This window comes from Capra hircus, chromosome 10 (genome assembly GCF_001704415.2).
Source record: "Capra hircus breed San Clemente chromosome 10, ASM170441v1, whole genome shotgun sequence".
NCBI classification, from domain to species: domain Eukaryota; kingdom Metazoa; phylum Chordata; class Mammalia; order Artiodactyla; family Bovidae; genus Capra; species Capra hircus.
Window position 1 is genome coordinate 77,392,956 of NC_030817.1, and position 23,919 is coordinate 77,416,874.

The 23,919-nt window shown below is 40.2% G+C and overlaps 2 gene segments (V, D, J or C); both read left to right on the forward strand.

Annotated features, from left to right (window-relative positions):
• LOC102172268 lies at positions 611-1,103 on the forward strand. The segment is given in 2 exon segments: positions 611-696; positions 808-1,103. Coding segments are annotated over 2 exon segments (360 nt in total).
• On the forward strand, positions 17,275-19,180 carry LOC108636868. The segment is given in 3 exon segments: positions 17,275-17,407; positions 17,836-18,155; positions 19,136-19,180. Coding segments are annotated over 3 exon segments (405 nt in total).

Sequence of the window (23,919 nt, forward strand, 5' to 3'; positions counted from 1 at the left end):
TTGATGAATATTGTAATTTGCATTATAATTTTTGTGCCTTAAGAATATGCATTGCTCATCTACCACACGTACTAAGATTTCATGATCATTATTTTTAATATATTGGCATAGCATTATATTACATGTGATAAGTTCAGCGTACTTTTTTGTGTGAACCTATCACTTTAGTTTGAATGATGAATCAGTCTCCTCCCATCATTGTGAGACTCTTTCTGGCACCGTTAATGAAGGAAGCAAGCTTCTTAAACGATTAATGCCTTCTTAAATGCACAGCTGCGGTGACCTCTGAGAGGATGTGTGTGTGCTCAGTTGCTAAGTCCTGTCTGACTCTTTGTGACCCCATTGACTTGTAGCCCGCCAGGCTCCTCTGTACATGGGATTTTCCAGGCAAGAATACTGGAGTGAGTTGCCATTTCCTTCTCCAGGGCATCTCCTTTATTGAGTCCCTACTTAGAACAAAGTACAGATGAAGTAACTAAGTAGCCTCAGAACTGTAGTGATTCTTCTTGGTTCACAGATTTTGATTGATGATGTCATGACGCAGAAGAAAATGCAAAGCAGGCAGCCTATAGTCAGCTTCCTGTGAGTGTCACACTTGAGGCAACTGGCCTGAGACCAGCTGCATTTTGGCCATGGCTTTGCAGAGCACTCTGGAAGCAGTGTGGCTGGGTCTCCTCCTCAGCTCTCTCTGGAAGGGTGAGCAAACTTTTTCACCATCTAGTCTTGGAAAAATGTAGTCTTTGTTTAAAAATTTGTTTTAAATTTCAAAGTCACAACCTTTTTTGTTTGTTTGTTTGTTTCCTGTAGTTGCAGAGAGCAAGGAGCAAGTATTTCAGCCTTCCACTGTGGTCTCTTTGGAGGGAGCTGTGGCAGAAATTTCCTGTAATCACTCTATATCCAATGATTGTGGCTTCTTCTGGTACCTTCACTTCCCAGGATTTGCACCAAGACTCCTCATTGAGGGTTTAAGGCCTTCTCAACAGGGACGCTACAACATGACATATGAGAGGTTCTCTTCATCACTGCTCATCCTCCAGGTGCAGACGGCAGATGCAGGGGTTTACTATTGTGCTGTGAGGTACACAGAAGCAGGGAATCCATGAAGAGCTGAACAGAAACAAGGAGAGGTCACAGCATTTGCAGGATGTGGAAGAAAGACAAACAACAACTGCTTCCCCTCCTAGTCCCAATTCAGCATCCCCCAAGCTTTTCCATTTGCACTATCAGAAAAAACACTTGAGTTCAAACACTATATATAATGGGCTTCCCTTGTAGCCCAGCTTGTAATGAGCGTGCAATGCAGGAGACCCCGGTTAGATTCCTGGGTCGGGAAGATTCCCTGAAGAAGGGTTAGGGTACCCACTCCAGTATTCTTGGGCTTCTCTGGTGGCTCAGATGGTAAAGAATCTGCCTGCAATGCAGGAGACCTGGGTCCAGTCCCTGGGATGGTAAGATTCCCTGGAGCAGAACTCCAATACTCTTGCCTGGAGAATCCTCATGGACAGAGGCGCCTGGAGGGTTACAGTGCATGGGGTGGCAAAGAGTTGGACATGACTGAGTAAATAAGCACAGCACGGCACAGCACTATATACAATAAAGGTACATAGGGAAATAAGTTTTTATGGAGTGTTTCAATAATGGTTCTGTAAATTCATGTTTAAAATTGTCTTTTGATCTGTTTCTTTTGAAATATGCCTGGATTATTTTTGCTTTCCTTTGTAAAATGGCTGATTCTTTACCACTGCACCACCTGTGTCTTAAAAAAATTCCTACAAAGAGAATGAAGCTGGCTGATAATATTTTAAATGAAAATGCAGAAATCAAGAAGAAAATAGCAGAGAGGGAGAGTCATGTCCACTCTGCTATTTTCTTCTTGATTTCTGCATTTTAAATATTATTTGCCAGCTTCACTCTGTTTGTGGGAATTTTTTTAAGACACAGGTGGCTCAGTGGTAAAGAATCCGCCAGCCAGTGCAGGAGATGTGGGTTCAATCCCCAAGGGGTCAGGAAGATCCCTTGGATTAGGAAATAGTAACCTGTTCCAGTATTCTTGCCTGGAAAATTCCATAGACAGAGGAGCCTGGAGGGCTATAGTCCATGGAGTTACACACACATTTTGTAAAGTGTACTTTAGCTAATATTCAATAGTATAACTAGCTTAAAGGGAACAAATGAGTGAATAGCTACTACCAACAGCCCTGAGTATGAAACCTCAATCCTTCTCTCAGGATATTTTACTTATTACAATTTGATATATACACTAAGTGAGGATGCCAGTGTCAATTAGTATAGAAATATTAGTAAAACTCAATCTTATTCCAAATTTTTAAACTTAAAAAAATACAGTATAAGTTGTAATATATTGTTCCCATATTCTTGTTAAATTATCTTTGTCTTTTTACCCACACCTTTCTTCCCACTTTGGAGACTAAAGTCCTAGGACAGATCAGTGATTCCTGTTTTTTTTTTTTTAATCAGAAATCTCTGGAGTTTTTAAAAAGAGTAGATTATTTCCTCCCCTGCATTCCAGAGTAAGTGAATCATATTTTGCAGGGATGGGACCCAGAAGTCTGTATTTTCTATAAATGTCTCTCTGGCAATTCTATTGCTCATCCAAGTCTGGTGTGAGAATCCCAGACTCGAGCCCAGATCCTGGGCTTTATCCTCTACTTTTGTGTGCGTGCTAAGTTGCTTCAGTTGAGTCAACTCTTTGTGACCCTAGGGACCGTAGCCTGCCAGGCTCTTCTGTCCATAGGATTCTCCAGGCAAGAATACTGGAGTGGGTTGCCATGCCCTCCTCCAGGGGATCTTCCTGACACAGGGATCAAACCTGTGTCTCTTATGTCTCCTGCATTGGCAGGTGGGTTCTTTACCACTAGCGCCACCTGGGAAGCCCATTCTCTGCTTTTAGTAACATCCAAATTGTGTACACCTATAAATTGATATATGTTTGTACCACTTGTTTAGGCATATTCTGTTTTGGATTATTGCTTGTTTAAAACTGTGTTAATCTTGCCTTTTAAGCAAATGAAATATCTGCATATGAGCCATGTGTGCGTCTTCTCCATGAGTTCCGCACGTGTGCTCTTGCTGCTCCACAGTCAATGAGCGCATGGCCCCTCGCTGCTTTCACAAGCAAGAAGAGACAGGAAATTCCTTTCCTTCTTACAGGATGTTCCTTTCAGTTCACTGAGGAGTGACACCTTTTATGTTGGTGTTTTGATTCTATTGTTTAAACTGTCAACAACTAGTCTTCTTACCAGATTTTTTCCAGCTTACATGTAGAACACTAAAGGTGTTCTTACCCAAAGGGGAAGTGGGACAAGAATGAAATAAAAGAAGGGGAAAATAGAGCTGATGAGAGAGCATTTATGAAGAAGAAGGCTCAGTGACAGCACAGTCTTAAAAGCACCATGAAGCTCTCAGTTCGACGGTGACTTGTGAGACATTCACAGGAGAGTAAAATTCCCTGTACTCCCACATCCTGGAAGTTTATACATATATAGAAATTTCCATTTTTCTGACATTTACTTCTCTTAAAAAGATTCCTGGTTGAGAAAGCTGTTCTAAGGCTCCTGAGAGTAAACATGCACAGCAGGGCTGACTAAATATGGAGAATCCAATGCAGTGGGCGTAAAGCTGCCCAAGGTCTCCCTAGATTGATCTGCTCTGCCTGCTGCTGGTCATATCCCCATTGCTGCTAATGTTTCCTTGGGGTCAGTAGCTCATTCAGTTCTTTAAATGTCTGAGGACCTCCTAGAAGCAATGATCTAGGGGCTGCTTTGATTAAGTGGCACATACATATGAAGTCAGTATTTGGTATCCACCCAATTAAAAGATAGCCTCTAAAGGTAAGTAGCACAGAAGAATATGATTGTATAAGTTTATTAGGATAGTGGAATTACTTTCCAATATTGTAAAGTATTTTTAAAAAAAGTAAATGATCAAAATTGAAATTCTCAATGTGATTTATGCTTTTACAATCAGAAAAGTATGGGTTAAAATCTTTGTTCTCTTTCTTTAAGGATGGCTTGAATAATCGAATATTCCTGAACTCCTAATATTTTCATCTCTAAAGTATTAGGAGGAAAAATGAAGCAAGAAATGTAATGGGCTTAACTTATGCTCACAGTAGACGTTTGATGAATAATACCCTCATCAATCTCATAAAGCACGTAAGAAGAATAGCTAGTGAGTCTATATTGTTCAATTCTGAAAGCTCAGTTGATGCCTTAGGAATCCTTTGGATCTGTAGCCTCTTAGAGGTTTAGTTCATTTGTATCTCTTGGAACTGATTACTAAATGGTTGAAGTAAGCACAATGAGTCACTTGCACTATCTAGGCATAGTTCTACATGCTTTGTATGCTCTATCTGTATAGGAGAGAAGAAGTAGAGATTAGGCAATTACCTGGAAAATTTAGTTATGGCACCAAAGTCTATACTGGACTATTGTTTTGACTTATTTATCTTGCTACATCAATCAAAGTGCTGTATAGATATGCCTGAGCAGACATTTAGGATAAACCCACATTTTGCCTGATTGATAGGGGAACCCTAAACCCAGTGTCAGGGGATTGGATGTTCTCTGTTCTCCTCCCCAAGTCTATTCTCCATCCTGCTCTACACCCAGGAGGCTGACTTCATGCCCTTGTCTTTTTTGCTTCTAGTTGGGTTTGGCCCAGTGGGAGCCCCTGGCAGGAAAGAGTGGTCAGCCTGTTTATATTCTGTGATCTTTCCTTTCCTGTGCTGAAATCCACAGGTCCTGTGGACCCACCTCATTACAGGTCTCCCAGGCTGGGGTAAGTTCTTTCTCCTCTGTCCCTTCAAGCCTAGGAGTGGTGAAGCCTTCTTACTGTTGGTGCCAGGGTGCTTTACCTTTTCTTGTTCAGTTCAGTTCAGTTTAGTTGCTCAGTCGTGTCTGACTCTTTGCAACCCCATGAATTGCAGCATGCCAGGCCTCCCTGTCCATCACCAACTCCTGGAGTTCACTCAGATTCACGTTTATCGAGTCAGGGATGCCACCCAGCCATCTCATCCTCTGTTGTCCCCTTCTCCTCCTGCCCTCAATCCCTCCCAGCATCCAAGTCTTTTCCAATGAGTCAGCTCTTTGCATGAGGTGGCCAAAGTACTGGAGTTTCAGCTTTAGCATCATTCATTCCAAAGAAATCCCAGGGCTGATCTCCTTCAGAATGGACTGGTTGGATCTCCTTGCAGTCCAAGGGACTCTCAAGAGTCTTCTCCAACATCACAGTTCAAAAGCATCAATTCTTCAGAGCTCAGACTTCTTCACAGTCCAACTCTCACATTCATACATGACCACAGGAAAAACCATAGCCTTGACTAGATGGACCTTAGTCAGCAAAGTAATGTCTATGCTTTTGAATATGCTATCTAGGTTGGTCATAACTTTTCTTCCAAGGAGTAAGCGTCTTTTAATTTCATGGCTGCAGTCACCATCTGCAGTGATTTTGGAGCCCCCCCAAAATAAAGTCTGACACTGTTTCCCCATCTATTTCCTATGGAGTGATGGGACCGGATGCCATGATCTTTGTTTACTAAATGTTGAGCTTTAAGCCAACTTTTTCACTCTCCTCTTTCACTGTCATCAATAGGCTTTTGTAGTTCCTCTTCACTTTCTACCATAAATGTGGTGTCATCTGCACATCTGAGGTGATTGATATTTCTCCCGGCAATCTTGATTCCAGCTTGTGTTTCTTCCAGTCCAGCATTTCTCATGATGTACTCTGCATAGAAGTTAAATAAGCAGGGTGACAATATACAACCTTGACGTACTCCTTTTCCTATTTGGAACCAATCTGTTGTTCCATGTCCAGTTCTAACTGTTGCTTCCTGAACTGCCTACAGATTTCTCAAGAGGCAGGTCAGGTGGTCTGGTATTCCCATCTCTCTCAGAATTTTCCACAGTTTATTGTGATTCACACAGTCAAAGGCTTTGGTATAGTCAATAAAGCAGAAATAGATGTTTTTCTGGAACTCTCTTGCTTTTTCCATGATCCAGTGGATGTTGGCAATTTGATCTCTGGTTCCTCTGCCTTTTTAAAACCAGCTTGAACATTATGGAGTGCACGGTTCACGTATTGCTGAAGCCTGGCTTGGAGAATTTTGATTTTTCCCCTAATCCTCCACATGTATTTAAAAATATTCCTTTCTTTAAGCTTTTCCCAATCATTCCTCTGGAGATGACTGCCAGTATCTTTTAAGATACAGCACTAACACTTAAGCTGTAGACAGAAAGAGAAGAAATTTATTCTATTTTCCCATTCATCATAGGCCTCTTTGTGACTTGAAGATTATTATTTAAAGATAACTTACATATTTCGAAGAAAGACATTATAATAGGGTCAAGGTTTCAATTAGTTAAGTATGAGATCCTTAGCAAAACTTTGAGAAATAGCTCTGTTCCACATTCTTTTCTGATTCAAAGCAAAGAGATTTTCTATCCTCTTTCTAAATTGGGTGGTTTCTTTGGATATTACTTAAAGGAAAAATAAGGAAAATCAGAGAAACAACTTGTTTATACTGATACTTGCTTATTTTCTTCACGACTCTATTGAATAATCACTCTGCTGCTACTGTGGCATTTTTTAGTGTAAAACTTTAGCCTGTCTTCCCCTTAAACGAACTCTTTGTCATCATCATAATACCTCAAGCTTAGCTGATCATCAACTTTTAATCCATGTGTATTTCATCTGAAGTCTGTTTTAAGTAACCTCTCTATGTGGAAAATTTCTGTTTTTGCAAACCTTCATAGAAGTATTTTAGCTGTAAAACCTTCTGTTTAATAAGACAAATATTTATAACAAGTGTATAACACCATCCCTTCTTTTTTTCTCTCTAAAAATGTTTAAAGAGAAGGTTCAAGTTCTTCTTGTATGACTATTTAAATATTATAGGGAGAGGTCTCAACAGAACCAACCAAGAGAAAAACTCAAGTTATATTGTGGTCAAAGAGATTTAATTGGAAGCTGGCTCTAAATTATTTCTAAAGAGACAAATAAACTCACTCTTACCATTCGTCTCCTCTTGCCTTACTCTTTCCCCTTATTTTGTTTTTCTGGTCTCTCACTTTTCTTTCTCTCTCCATTCAATGCTGTGCTTTCCTTCCTTTTTCTATTTATTTCCCCATTCTATCAAAATATGCTTTTCCCTTCTTTCTGTCCCCGTATTATCTTGAGAGAGCATAAACCATTTAAAACTTGTTCCACCCAGGATGAATTTTTTCCACTTTGGTTCACACAGCCCTGATTCTTCTCCTTGAACACCAATGGAAAATGTAGACATCCAGAGGACTGGTGCTGTGCTAAGTCCTGGAAGCCCCAGGGGTGTGTGTGTGTGTGTGTGTGTGTGTGTGTGTGTGTGTGTGTGTGTGTGTGTGTGCGCGCGCTCACGCACTCAGTCGTGTCTGACTCTGTGACTCCATTGACTGTAACCCGCCAGTATTCTTGCCTGTCCATGGAATGTTCCAGGCAAGAATACTGGAGTGGGTTGTCATTTCCTCCTCCAGAGGATCTTCCTGACACAAGGTTGAACCTGAGTCTCCTGCATTGGCAGGCGGATTCTTTACCGCTGAGTCACTAGTTAAGCAGCTCAGCTACTAGACTGGAAAGTCTCCTGATTCTAAGTGGGCTCTAGGGGGCGCTGCAGTGTGCGGTTTGTCTTGAGTACAGGAGGTGCTGCAGTCTTGCTTCTCACCGAGATCTGAGGGAAGAGCTTGCTCTCAGAGAGAAGATACAGGTGCCAGGAAGCACCAGGGGCATTTGTAAAACGCTGTGCTCCTGGAGAACATAGTCTCTGTGAGTGGAGCCATATCTCCAGCAAAGGTGAGCTGCAAAAGAGCCCCCATCCAGCCCAGCTTGAGCCATGGCCTCTGCACATATCTGGACACTTGGGATTCTGTTTACACTCAGTGAGTGATATTCCCTTTCCGTTTTCCACTTGTATTACCCGCTTACATTCTTTTTCAGAACCTTCACTGATGTATTGTGCGTTATTTTACAGGTGGACTGAGAGCTCAGTCGGTGACTCAGCCAGAAGAGGTCCCTGTCGCGGAAGGGGATCCAGTGACTGTGAAGTGCACCTATTCAGTTTCGGGGAGCCCTTATCTTTCTTGTTATGTCCAACATCGCAATCAAGGTCTCCAGTTCCTTCTGAAATACATCACAGGGGACCCTTCGGTTAAAGGCAACTATGGTTTTGAGGCTGAATTTAACAAGAGCCAAACCTCTTTCCACCTGAAGAAACCATCTGTTCTCGGGAGTGACTCTGCCTTGTACTTCTGTGCTGTGAGCGACACAGTGGTGGGGGCTGCAGGGAGAGCTGAATATAAACCCCTGAGCACAGAAAACCATGCTCCTGAAGCCTTAATATCCCTCCACAAGGTGGTGTTGTGGGTCCAGAATTTGTCCTTCATTATAACTAAATTTTTTTTGTGTGTGAAGCCACAACATTTGTTCATTTGCAAGTATATATTGAAATAAATCCTTGTGTCAGCTACTCTGCTGAGCACTGATCATAAAGAGGTGAAGGAAACCATCCTTGATCTGCAGATGCCAGGTGCGATCCCAAACATTTGTGAACCCCTTTAATTCTCACAACTCTTCTCATGAGCTTCACTTTACCAATGAAGGCATTCACGCTCAGAGAATTTATGTATCTTACTTAAGTCACAGAACTGCTCAACAATAAACTGAAACCCAGGCAACCTTCCTCTCAGGCGTGTAGTCTAACGACTCCACTTCTCCTCAGCCTATAGGCTCCTCCAGGCATGAGACAGATTTCAACAGTGGTGTAACCCTAACTCCCAAAATAGTCCCTGTTAATAAAAAGTGTTGGTTGTAGGAATGAAAAGTAAACTAATAACGCAAACCAGTTTGGTAAGTGCTCAGACAGAGAAGTGCATAAAATGCTGTGTGACAAAAGGAAGTAGAGGTAATTTGACTCTGAAAGGAGAAGAAAGGAAGCAAGTGAGACATAATGCGAGGAGGATTCAAAACAATGGAGGATTTAAGTATATTGTATAAACATGTAGGCCGATTACAGCTCCTGTGCTCACATCTTCTTACGTATACCCTTGTGAAGGACCTGACTCAGTGCCTCTCTTTTTTTCTCTTTTCAACTTAGAACCTCCCAGGAAGGGCTCCGGTTGACTCAGTGTGGGTCAGATGCTGTTCCCTGGACAAGCTGTGGTGGCCACTAGGGTTAGCTCAGCTTTGCTCTACATTTGACCAATTACTTAGTGGTGGCTAGGGGATGATTCTGCAAGAAATTAGCAGCTCCATTTTGAACCATATGATTCAAAGGAGTATATCCCAAAGGAAATTAATTTTTATGTAGAGACTTTCATTTATTTTTTTCTAAATGGATTGACATTCATAAGAACACTACTTATTTGAAACATCACACTTGCTCCATTGATTTGGGATACTGCATTTATAGTATACTAAATTCCTATATATATCCAGGTCTGTTTTTGGATTCTATTCTTGATGGGGATACCTCAGCAAAACATGATTATAATCCCTGGAAAGAGCCATTCCTCGACTATCCCTTGGGCTTGGGTTGTGTACACACTGCTGGAATATCTACATCAGGGAAGAAGGTCCTTGAAAGAAGCACATGCAGACCTTAAAAGTGGATTTGGGGAATCCTTGTGTGCAGGGAGTCCTGGGATCTGGGTAACCAGAGCAAGATCTAGAAGAGATATATCCTTGGCTTGGTGGACTCCTCACAGGCAATGATGTGGGAAGATGGCCAGGGAAGAGCCTTTTATAATGGGGGACTAGGGAAGGGACACTGTGTGCTCAGGTCTATGTTTCCCCCATTTACTGAGGTGGCTACAGGGAGCAAATAAGTTTCCTTAGAAGTTCTGTTTTGTCATTTGGACCTAGTAATTGTCTTGTTTGACCTTGAGGAGGAAAGTTAGCTTAGTATTCTTTTTTTCCTATGCTTACTGGAAAATGGTCCTTTTAACCAGGTAACTTTTAAGTAAAACCAGAAATTCAATGGAGTTTTTATTTATAATATTCATTTTATCCTCTCTTTTATCTCATTTTAAGGACTCTGTGGAAAGGGGGCTAAGCATAAATTATATTTTATGATTCTTCTATTTAGTAACTATGCCACAGTGGATCAGCCATTTATAATCTATATGCCTTATCTCCTAAACCATAAAATTGAGATAGTTGGAAGGACTGTTGTGGGGATTTTTGTACATATGTCTTAGATCCCGAATAGAAGTGGTTCTAAGTAGCAATCAGATACTTAGTAACTCCTATGGACTGAATGTTTGTGTCCTGCCAAAATCTGTATGTTGAAACCTATTAGTGTGATGGTATTAGGATGTGGAGCCTTTGGAAAATTCTTAGGTTGTAAGGGTGAAAGTGTTTTGAATGGAATTTGTTTTCTTATAAATAAAAAACACTCCAGAGATCTCCTTTGCCTGTTCATCCATATGACAGAACAGCAGGAAGATGGTGGTCTATGAACCAGGAAGTGGGTCCTCACCAGATACCCAATCCAGTGGCACCTTGATCCTGGACTCACAAACCTTCAGAATTGTTAGAAATACATGTTTGCTGCTTAAGCCTCTAATCTGTGGTATTTTTTTGTTATAGCAACCCAAATGGACTAAGGCCATCACCAAAGCTATGGATCTCCTATATCTGCCCTGAATTGCTTATATTTGGACTGCAGCATGAGAAGGATATACAGTCAATCTTGTTATTAAGTTACTTTACTTTGGTCTTTGTCACATCACTTGAACCTGTATAGCATCTTATATACTAGAAAACCTGCTTTTAGGAAAGGAGCTAATATTATCCTATCCAATTACATTGTGGTTAAATTGCATTAAGCAATATTTTATTCTATTTTAAGCAACATTTTATTTATTATTATTTTTTATGTTTTGGCTGTACTGAGTCTTTTATAAGATGCGGGGGCTTTTCTTGTTCTGGAGCATGCGCTCAGTTGCTCATGTGGGTCTTAGTTCCCCAACCAGGGATCAAACCCACATACCCTACGTTGGAAAGCAGATTCTTAACCACTGGAACAACAGGGAAGTACTAACTTTTTAAAAAAATTACTTGTGAAATCAGTTTTCATTTCTGAAATATAATGTTAAGTATTTTAGAGAAGGTAGGAGTAGAGAAGCATTTTGGGGGCTTATTATCCTGGTTTTCCTGAGAGCTATATTTTGCTGCATCCATGTGAGAATTCACCCTTGCCTGGAGGCTAGGGAGACATCTCTCTCTCTAAGAGGAGCCACTGTTCATGGAGCCACTGTTCATGGAGCCACTTTGTGTTCCATTCATTCTTCCCTCTTCTGATCTTTTTCTAATTGTATAGTAAGTTTCACTGGGTTCTCTGCAAGAATCCAGAAATACTTAAAATTAAGTGTTAGTTTAGCTTTTCATCTTCTTCCCTTCCCCAAACTAAAGAAATTTATAAGACAAACTCATTCTTTGTTTTTTTTTGTTTCTACATCGAACAATGGAACTACCATCTACCCAAGTGCTCTCCACTGTGCTTCCACAGGTGCTTCCAGGTCTGTCCAGATGCTGTTCCTTTGGCCTCTTCCTACTTGACCCAGTCTTTACCAGATTCACCCACCTTCCCTTATGTTTTAGTTCAGGTGTCACTCCAGCTGGGAAGTGTTCCTGGAACCCGACAACCAAAGTAGTCTTACTACCTGTGCATTCCCATAATACTGTACTTTCCCTATCACAGCAGTTGTCATGAAGACTATCACTGCTTTAAACATTCTCTTCCTTTTGACAAGACCATTCTCATAGGGGGATGTTGTATCTAGCTCAGTGCCTGACCCAAGTAGGGACTCTGCAAATATTGTTTGATTGAGTAAATTAATACTTACCAAGCATTTTAAAATATTCTTACTCTTTAACCCAGGGAATCCTCTTTGTAGAAGCTAGTCTAAAGAAATAACTGAAAGTTTATGTTATTTTAAAAGTGGTCATGTAAAAAATGAAGATGGAAAAACCCTTAAAAAAGAGATAGCTGGAAGTTTAGACAGATTTATGTACAAAGGTGTTTATATAGTATTCTTCCTAAACTCTAAATATTTAATACTAGGAAAATTGGTAAATAAATTATACTACATCTCTATCATGGAATATTTTGAGGAATGTTTTCAACTAGAATCCAAATTCTATATATACTTATTAATAGGCAAAAATATTTCAGAAATAACATTAAAAAATCCAGGGTACCCAAATGTGTATGTATGTATTTATGTGTTTGTGCATATAAGCACATGCAGTTCAATTTTGCTAAAAATATTTATGCATAGACAAAGGAAAAAAGATATATACCCAAACATTATCAATAATATTTCTGGAATATGACATTCACATGATTTTTACACTTTTCCATATTTTCCACATTATGTATTTAGAATTCATCATTTTAACAACCAGAGAAAAACTCACCTTTTAAAAACTTAAAATATATCTCCAATCAACACACAGAAATCCCTTGCATTCCTATACACTAATAATGAGAAAATTGAGAAATTAAGGAAACAATTCCATTCACCATTGCAATGAAAATAATAAAATACTTAGGAATATCTCTACTAAAGAAACTAAAGACCTATATATAGAAAACTATAAAACACTGGTGAAAGAAATCAAAGAGGACACTAATAGATGGAGAAATATACCATGTGCATGGATCGGAAGAATCAATATACTGAAAATGAGTATACTACCCAAAGCAATTTATAGATTCAGTGCAATCCCTATCAAGCTACCAATGGTATTTTTCACAGAGCTAGAATAAATAATTTCATAATTTGTATGGAAATACAAAAAGACCTTGAATAGCCAAAGCAATCTTGAGAAAGAAGAATGGAACTGGAGGAATCAACCTGCCTGACTTCAGGCTCTACTACAAAGCCACAGTCATCAAGACAGTATGGTACTGGCACAAAGACAGAAATAGAGATCAATGGAACAAAATAGAAAGCCCAGGGATAAATCCACACACTATGGACAACTTATCTTTGACAAAGGAGGCAAGAATATACAATGGAGAAAAGACAATCTCTTTAACAAGTGGTGCTGGGAAAACTGGTCAACCACTTGTAAAAGAATGAAACTAGAACACTTTCTAACACCATAACCACAATAAACTCAAAATGGATTAAATATCTAAACGTAAGACCAGAAACTATAAAACTCCTAGAGGAGAACATAGGCAAAACACTCTCCGACATACATCACAGCAGGATCCTCTATGAAGCAGGATCCTCTATGAAGCAGGATCCTCTATGACCCACCTCCCAGAATACTGGAAATAAAAGCAAAAATAAACAAATGGGATCTAATTAAACTTAAAAGCTTATGCACAAAAAAGGAAACTATAAGCAAGGTGAAAAGACAGCCTTCAGAATGGGAGAAAATAATAGCAAATGAAGCAACTCCTGCAGCTCAATTCCAGGAAAATAAACGACCCAATCAAAAAATGGGCCAAATAACTAAATAAACATTTCTCCAAAGAAGACATACAGATGGCTAACAAACACATGAAAATATTCTCAACATCACTCATTATCAGAGAAATGCAAATCAAAACCACAAAGAGGTACCATTTCAAGCCAGTTAGAATGGCTGCGATCCAAAAATCTGCAAGCAATAAATGCTGGTGAAGGTGTGGAGAAAAGGGAATCCTCTTCACTGTTGGTGGGAATGCAAACTAGTACAGCCACTATGGAGAACAGTGTGGAGATTCCTTAAAACCTGGAAATAGAACTGCCATATGATCCAGCAATCCCACTACTGGGCATACACACAGAGGAAACCAGAATGGAAAGAGACATGTGTACCCCAGTGTTCATTGCAGCACTGTTTACAATAGCCAGGACATGGAAGCAATCTGAATGTCCATCAGCAAATGAATAGATAAGAAAGCTGAGGTACATATACACAATGGAGTATTACTCAGCTGTTAAAAAGAATATATTTGAATCAGTTCTAATGAGGTGGATGAAACTGGAGCCGATTATACAGAGTGAAGTAAGCGAGAAAGAAAAACACCAATGCAGTATATATGCATATATATATATATGCACATATATATGGAATTTAGAAAGATAGTAACAATAACCCTGTATGAGAGACAGCAAAAGAGGCACAGATGTATAGAACAGTCTTTCAGACTCTGTGGCAGAGGGCGAGGGTGTAATGATTTGGGAGAATGGCATTGAAACATGCATATTATCATATGTGAAACATATGACCAGTCCAGTTTCGATGCATAATACAGGATGCTTGGGACTTGTGCACTGGAATGACCCAGAGGGATGGTACGGGGAGGGAGGTGGGAGGGGGGTTCAGGATGGGGAACACGTGTACACCTGTGATGGATTCATGTTGATATGGCAAAAGCAATACAATATTGTAAAGTAATTAGCCTCCAATTAAATAAATTTATATTAAAAAATAAAAAAAAACAAACAAAAATATATATATCTCCAGTTGGTGACTCTTGCTATAGGGTGACGGTTTTCTTTCTTAGTCGCAAGAACTTTCTAAAATTTGCTTTAACAAAACTTTGAGTTTTTTTTTTTAATTACAGTATGTATAAAAAATAACATTAATGCATGTATATACTCCTGTGTTGACCCAGATCTCTTGAACACAGAAAAGGTTTTTCAAAGGAGAGTACATGTTATATAACATAATTATTAGTACCATATATTTGTTTTCCAGGGCCACTGTCACAAAGTGGGTGCCTTCAACAACAGAAATTTGTTGTCTTGAAGTTCTAGAGAATCAAGCTCCAAGATTAAGGTGTCAGCAAGTCTGGTTCCTTCCAGTGGCCGTGAGAGAAGGATCTGTTTCAGGACCCTCTCCTTGGCTTGTGGATGGACAGCTTTTCTCTGTGTCTCTTCACATTGTTTTCCCTTCATTTGTGTCATCTCTGTGTCCAAATTTCCCTTTTTTATAAGGACACCAGTCATGTTGGATTAGAGTCCACCCACATCTCATTTTAACTTGATTATTTCTCTAAAGGCCACTCTCTAAATAAAGTCACATTCTGAGGTACTAGGGATTAGGTCTCCAACATATATTTTAAGTAAGCGGGAGATGTGGGAAGAGACAAAATTCAGCCCATAACAACACAATCATTAATGATTACTTTCATTCCAAAGGCTGCAGCATAGAAAAACCTCTAATGTTTCTTCCTTTTGTTGTTTGATACGTTAATAATTGTCTAAGTCAGTTAATAGATGGCAACACAGAAAAATCAAGTTCTATTTGCTGTTCTGAAAAAGTAGGATTATTGTTTTGGTCTTGTGATATTTCCTATGTTAAACATAGTTGTATTTATATAGAAATATGTAGTTTAGAGAGAACCTTATAACTAAAGTTATTTATTAAGTAAAATTAATTAATTAACCTCACAATTAATTAATTAATCTACATAATCTCATAGAAGTGAAGAAAGTGTTTCTCAGACAATAAGTGATTTGCATAAAATTGCACAAATATCACATCCAGAAAATTGCTCGCAACTGGTTTGTCTGGATCCTCATTCAGAATGTTTCCCATTGCCTCAAACAGACCCCATGGTCCACATGATCAAGCCAAACTATTGGCTTCTACCTTTAACAAAGAAATATGACGGGTGGTCCATAAATTGCATGGATCTGAGACCTACTGACTCCTGTGAAACATTTCTTCTGTCCAAGTATGTTTACCACATGGGGTCGCTGTTGCAACGAGCTGATTCTAAAATGTGACCCTTTTATGTTACTTCTGTACAAGGTGTTCTAGAATATTTAACTCCCTCATAAATCCTTCCTTCTTCTCTATCTGGTACTGAAGGAAGCTGGTTATTCCATACTTGTTATTTCATATATACTGTGCCAAAATGTGACTAGAAGTCCTTGGCACTCATTGATCTTTTCCATGGGAAAATGAAAAAGTGGCTTACTTAGAATACTTTCAACAATTTTAGACCTGGAAGAAATGCTCCCCAGATATTTTCCAGTGATTTTCCTTTCCCATATTATATGAGCAAAGAACTCAACATACCACTATGCTTTCCACATTAATGTGAGTATCTAACGTGTTTGGCTATTGCAATTGGCTGATTCAACTAACATTAAGATATCTTTTGGATTTAGCTCTTTTTCAGAGTTAAAAAAGTTTTTGTTACTGAGTTTATATTGGGTATTTCTTTTTTTTTCTTTTTGGCTGTGGGATCTTAGCTCCCCACCCATACACCCTGCAATGGAAACTTGGAGTCCTCACCACTGGACTGCCAGGGGATTCTCTAACGGGTATTTCTTGAAGGAAGAGTGGATGATCCATATATACATTAAAAGTAGTCACATATACTATAATTCCTACACAAGTGCTTTCTGCTGGTCATGGTTCTTTACATGTGGTTTAGAAAAGCAGGAAAGGAATGGGAAGCAATTACAGTCTACTGCCGACTGTTTACAACAGGTTGACTCTGAAGTAGGTGTTATTGTCCCAGTTTTATAGATGAAGAAACTGAGGCTCCAAGGAGAGAGTTGCCCTAGGTCACAAGGTGGAAGAGCTGGGATTTGGATTTAGGTCTGTCTTGACTCTGAACTTGTGCCTTTTCTTCTTCTTCTCCTTCACTTCCTGTTTTGGTGACTGATTTCACATCAAATGTCTTTTCCTAGCTGGTCAGTAGGAACTAGAGAGGGGTCCAATTCTCTGTTTAATATCTGTTAAGTGAGTTTGAGTAGCAGATGTAAGGTGTGGACTTAGTGTGATTACAAAAGGACACCAGGGTGTCAGGAGATGAAAGGTCCAGTTCAGATGGCCTCATTTGCTCTTTTGTGGAATAAGATTAAGATTTCATTTAATCTTACATTGGAACCAATGGGGGATTTCTGGGCATGAATGACCATCTTAGATGGATTATTCTCAGAGCTCCATGAATATGAGACTGCTACAGTGGATGGGCACCTTCTGGAATTGTGGAAAATCGATGAGGAATAAGGAGCCCAATGGAATCTAACCTTTGAAACATTTGTTTCATTCAGACCAAATCTTCAGAGGGTAAGAACATAGCAAAGATCTGAAAGGAAGTCCAGGTTGCCATGCTGCTGTGCTAGAAGTTTTTACCACTGTTCTTCTTCCTGGGTGCTCAGCTGAGCCTTGAGGGGAAGCCCCTGCTGAGGAACTGTCGCCCTGCTATTGGCTTGCTTCTGGGGACAGCTCCGTGTGAGAGCTGCTAGTGTGGGCTCTGGAAGTTGCTGCTACGTCTCTCCCCGATTCATAGGCTGGTCCAGGCTCAGACTCAGCAACAGAACTTAGACCCTGGGTCCTGGTTTACAGTAGAATATGAGGCAGATGACAAGAGTGACCGTGCTCCTGACCTTGGGTGAGTTATTATGGCATTAAAAGAAATTGGGATCTGGGTCCAGACAAGGATCTACAACTCTGCCTGCTACCATCGCTCTTTATTCAAGATACTGAGGGATGGCTTTGGGGTCCTATTTTTCTCCAGGCTGTTCCTTGGCATTTATGTGAGGAGTGAGAGAAATAAAGACATTCGTCATTACTGAGCCCTGGTCTATCCATGGGAGGAAGAAATTAGACCTGCCACCTCTGTTCATGTGTTTCTGGGATTCCTCAGCATAGTTATTAAAAAAAAAAATGTCCTGAAACACAAGTGAGAAGTAAATTGTGTGTGTCTGTATATGGAGGGGAAATAGGGGGTTTACTTGAGAAAGAACCTGAAGGGTGCTGAGTTGGACCTTCAGTTTGATTTCAGAATAGGAGCTAGTGTTGTGCTTTTTACTTCCACAGGTACTTTGAGTCTTGCTAAGACCTCCCAGCCCATCATCATTGACTCATACGAAGGACAAGAAGTGAACATACCCTGTAACCACACCACAATAGCTATAAGTGAATATATCTTCTGGTATCGACAGTTCCCCAACCAGGGACCACAATTTATCATTCAAGGATATACGACAACCGTGGAAAATGAAGTGGCATCTCTGTTAATTCCTCCTGACAGGAAGTTCAGCACCCTGAGCCTGCCCCGGGCTTCCCTGGGAGACGCCGCTGTGTACTACTGCATCGTGCAAGACGCACACTGCGACAGATGGGGCTGCACCTGGGCGGTATCCCCGTGTGGGGTGGGAGTCACAGCCCAGGGGATCCCCAAAGCAGCACCTTCTAAAGTGTTTATTTTACTGTATTATTTTCAGAAGGTATTAGCAAATCCATGTATTACTTTACTATTTTAAAAAATATTAGTCTTATTTATTTTTAAAATAGGTATTCCATTTCTATAGTCTAAAATTCAAAAAAACACAAAAGGGCATGATGCCTTTGTCCCATTATTGTCTCTAAGCTGCACAATTATACAAAAGGAGACAATCTATGGTATGTATACTGTTGTCACTTAGCTCACTGATGCCCCTCAGTTCACGCACACGCATGCACACACACTGTGCACACACACACACTACACACCCTTACACGCACATTGCATGCAGTCAGTTTAGACAACACGCTTCTCAGCTTTTGAAAAATTCAGTCTAAATGTCAGGCAATCATTGTCACACAAATTTTGACCATTTCTTTGGTATTTTAAGCCCCCACAAGATTCTTTCCAAGTCTTCTCTGTGTTTGGATTTTTACTCTCTGTTACCCCTCTTTCTCTTTTCTTTTGTCCCACTCCCTTGTTGTGGATGGCATGGCAAATAGAATGGGGATGATGGTGGGGGGAGTGGAAAAGTGTTTTGATTCTGATTGGTATCATAGACTATTTTTGCAATATATTAAGCAGAAATATAGGGATTATGGGTCATTATCAATTTTCAGCGTTGAGTCCTTTGGGGACCAAAGGGAGACAGGAATAATGGCAAAGTTCCTGGGAATCTTGCTAGTGAGGCCTGTTGTTATTTGGACTTATAGGACTTCCATCATAGTGATCAGAAGTATTTATGGAGTATCATTAGAGTAGGTATCTCGCTTAGATCTCACTGCTGCACTGAAAATCAAAGGGAGACAGGAATAATGGCAAAGTTCCTGGGAATCTTGCTGGTGGGCCTGCAGCTTAGTCAGGACTGTGAGGATATTGTTATTAATGTTTTAGTGGGGAATTGTCTCTGATTTTGGCAACGAGGAATGCAACAGTTGATAGTATTTTCTACTGAGACTCACTCCATGGAGTGGGTTTTAAGCCAATTTTTTCACTCTCCTCTTTCACTTTCATCAAGAGACTCTTTTGTTCTTCTTCACTTCTGACATAAGGGTGGTGCCATCTGCATATCTGAGGGTATTGATATTTCTCCTGGCAAACTGATTCCAGCTTGTGCTTCATCCAGCCCAGCGTTTCTCATGATGTACTCTGCATAAAAGTTTTATAAGCAGAATGACAGTATACAGCCTTGATGCACTCCTTTCCTGATTTGGAACCAGTCTGTTGTTCCATGTCTGGTTCTAACTGTTGCCTCCTGACCTGCATACAGATTACTCAAGAGGCAGGTCAGGTAGTCTGGTATTCCCATCTCTTTAAGAATTTTCCACAGTTTGTTGTGATCTACAAGGTCAAATGCTTTAGCGTAATCAATAAAGCAGAAGTAGATGTTTTTCTGGAATTCTCTGGCTTTTTCCATGATCCAGTGGATGTTGGCAATTTGATCTCTGGTTCCTCTGCCTTTTCTAAAACCATCTTGAACATCTGGAAGTTCACGGTTCACGTATTGCTGAAGCCTGGCTTGGAGAATCTTGAGCATTACTTTACTAGCATGTGAGATGAGTGCAATTGTGCTGTAGTTTGAACACTCTTTGGCATTGCCTTCTTTGGGATTGGAATGAAAACTGACCTTTTTCATTCCTGTGGCCACTGCTGAGTTTTCCAAATTTGCTGGCATATCAAGTGCAGCACTTTCATAGCATCATCGTTTAGGATTTGAAATAGCTCAACTGGAATTTCATCACCTCCACTGGCTTTGTTCATAGTGATGCTTCCTAAATCTCGCTTGACTTCACATTCCAGGATGTCTGGCTCTAGGTGAGTGATCACATCATCGTGGTTTTCCGCATCATGAAGATCTTTTTTATATAGTTCCTCTGTGTATTCTTGCTGCTGATAAGTCACTTCAGTCATGTCTGACTCTGTGTGATCCCATAGATGGCAGCCCACCAGGCTCCTCCATCCCTGGGATTCTCCAGGCAAGAACACTGGAGTGGGTTGCCATTTCCTTCTCCAATGCATGAGAGTGAAAAGTGAAAGTGAAGCCACTCAGTCGTGTCTGACTCTTAGTGACCACAGGACTGCAGCCTACCAGGCTTCTCCATCCATGGGATTTTGCATGGCAACAGTACTGGAGTGGGGTGCCATTGCCTTCTCCGGTGTATTCTTGCTACCTCTTCTTAATATCTTCTGCTTCTGTTAGGTCCATACCATTTCTGTCCTTTATTGTGCACATCTTTGCATGAAATGTTCCCTTGGTGTCTCTAATTTTGTTGAAGAGATCTCTAGTCTTTTCCATTCTATTGTTTTCCTCTATTTCTTTGCGTTGATCGCTGAGGAAGGCTTTCTTATCTTTCCTTGCTATTCTTTGGAACTCTGCATTCAAACGGGTATAGCTTTTCTTTTCTCCTTTGCCTTTCACTTCTCTTCTTTTTCACAGCTATTTGTAAGGCCTCCTCAGACAACCATTTTGTCTTTTTCTTGGGGGTGGTCTTGATCCCTGCTTCCTGTACAATGCCACAAACCTCCGTGCATGGTTCTTCAGGCACTCTGTCTATCAGATCTAATCCCTGAATTGATGTCTAAGATCATGGCATCTGGTCCCATCACTTCATGGCAAATAAATGGGGAAACAGTGGAAACAGTGACAGACTTAATTTTGGGGGGCTCCAGAATCACTGTGGATGGTGACTGCAGCCATGAAATTAAAAGATGCTTGTTCCTTGGAAGAAAAGTTATGACCGACCTAGACAGCATATTAAAAAGTAGTGACATTACTTTGCCAACAAAGGTCCGTATAGTCAAAGCTATGATTTTTCCAATAGTCATGTATGGATGTGAGAGTTGGACTAAAAGAAAACTGACTGCCAAAGAATTGATGCTTTTGAACTGTGATGTTAAAGAAGACTCTTGAGAGTCCCTTGGACTGCAAGGAGATCCAACCAGTCCATCCTAAAGGAGCTCAGTCCTGGATGTTCATTGGAAGGACTGATGTTGAAGCTGAAACTCCAATAATTTGGTCACCTGATGTGAAGAACTGACTCATTTGAAAAGACCCTGATGTTGGGAAAGATTGAAGGCAGGAAGAGAAAGGGATGACAGAGGATGAGATAGATGGCTGGATAGTATCACCAACTCAATGGACATGAGTAAGCCTCGGGAATTGGTGATAGACAAGGAAGCCTGGCGTGCTGCAGTCCATGGGGTCACAAAGAGTCGGACATGACTGAGAGACTGAACTGAAATGAACTGTGGAGTGGGAGGGTATTTCCATCTAGCTCATCTGAGGGTTTGGTAGGGGAATACTATTGTGGAAAAACAAAGAACTATAGAGCATCAGAGCCCATGAACTCATCTCGCTTTGGCTAACATCTTTTTAAAGATGGTTGAGGAATGTGCAGAAGGACTGCCTGGCTGCTGAATGTTTAAGATGTAGCCAGCTCTTCTCTCAGCTTTGCCTAAGACCACAATTTCCAGGACTTCATGCAGTAGAGATAATCTCCTGGGATAGCCCAGGGCTTCTAATTCCCATAATCTCAAATGGCAAAAAGGAGAAAAGATTCATAGCATTTGAACAAAGACAAGAAACACATCCCCTTGCACATCACAGATTTGAAGCCTGGAGACTCAGACATCTACATCTGGCTAGCAAGTTCACAGTGGTCCCGAAGTATCTGGAGCCTCTGCCTAAACCAGCGTCAGGGGCTCCAACCACACTCCTGATATGAGAGTTGAGAGAGTAGGGTAGAGGGGAATCTCTAGTGTTTCTATCTACTTTTGAAAATAAATATCCATATCATTTCTGAGAGTCTGTGTGTGATTAATTAAGGAAGATGTTAGACAGTTCTGTAGATAACTGATCCAGGAAATTAGAGATGGAATATTGGCTGGATAAATCTTCAAAATGTTTTCTATCCGCATTGGCATTTCATCCTACCCTTGTTCATGGCATCATGTTTGAATGACTCCTTGGTTATAGTATAGAGGAAAGGAAGTCTGAGGGATGAAGGAACAAGAAATATGGTCCGGCTTGTCTCAGGGATGAAGGAACCAGAAATACGGTCCAGGTTCTTTCAAGGAGTCACTGGCTATGGGGAAACAACAGAGTGAGGTTTAGTTTTAAGTTCTAGTTTTATAAACAGGAGTCTGCATGTTGAACATTTTGGAATAATAACCACTGTGTGATGGTTAAAAGAGCACTGGGATTAGAAGTAGTTAAGTCATAATTCTAGTTATGCTTCTTCATTGCCACCTGCCCTTGGGTGGCAAACCAATGGAAAAAGAATAAGCTCTGGAGCCAGGCCTTTCTAGGCTGGAATCTGAGATCTTACTCTTAAAGAGTTTGACTGTCAAATACTTATGGGTTCTGAGCTTCAATACTGCTTCTATAAAATGGGGCTCAGAATCCTATGTTCCAGGGTTATTATGAGATAAAATAATATTACACCAAAGGTCTTGTACTTAATATGCTCTCATTAGATAAATGGTGTCCATAGCCTGCATTATCATTTCTGGATAATAACCTGATCTGCCAGCTATTCAAAGCTGTTTGGAAAATGACATCAAATCTTGTCATAAATTGAAGATCTAAACAAGTATAAGAATTTTTGTGGGTGAGAGAAAACTCTCGGTTTTCTTACCTTTGTCCAAAAAAATCAATATTGATGAGCCATTTCTCTGTAAGAGATAATACAATATTTTTTTTTTTGCCAAATAATCCCCAGAATGAGGCTTTCAAGGTTCAAGTAGATAAAGGATGGTTCATGGAGTAATTGCTGATTCCGGACTCTCAGGGATGAATGGGTAACTCTCTGCTTCCAGGTTGAAGACAGTCTATTATGAATAAATGATTACAAACAGTTCAGAGCTTTGTGCAATTACAGAGACAAGGATGAGTTTTTGGCTGCCTTTCTGGCAGTCAACAGTGTATCAAAGCACAGAGCCCTGTTGTTATTTGGAGTTACAGGACTTCCATTATAGTGATCAGAAGTATTTATGGAGTATCATTAGAGTAGGGCTCTTGTGTAGATCTCAGTGCTGCACTGAGCGCATTACAGGCACATAGCCTACTTTACTCAGAAGCATTTCCATCCTCCCATGGACCTATACATGTGTGTGTGGTTTTAAAAATATAGAATATATAGTTGATCTTCCCAAATGGTCTCTGTACATGCTGTCATCAGCATGGTAGTTGGGTTTCTTTCATGGTAGTTGCGAAGAGCTTGGAGAGCTGCTTAAGCTTAAGTTCAGGACTGGTTTGACATCACTCTTCCTGCATTCTATGTGAATCTCAGGGCCCTCCCAGATTCATGGAGAGGGGACTATACAGGGCAGTGAATATCAGGAAGCATGATTCATTGAGAGTCATCAATGTAATGGAGTACTACTATAGCAGTAGAAAATTTAGAAAACAATGATAAGTAAAGTGGACAAAGAAATAAAAATGCCCCCCATACCTCAACATCTTTAGATAAACATAATTTACTTTTTGATGTGTATACTTCTGGAATTTTCCCATAATTTAAGAATATTGATCATGTATAAGTAATAAATAGACTGTGTAATATTAAAAGCAAAGATCCTGAGAGCCAAAGCTTTGGAAAATAACACATGATTGTCTTTTGAGGGTTAGATCATATCTTCTGGATAAGTTGATTCTTTTTTTAAAAAAAATATACCGT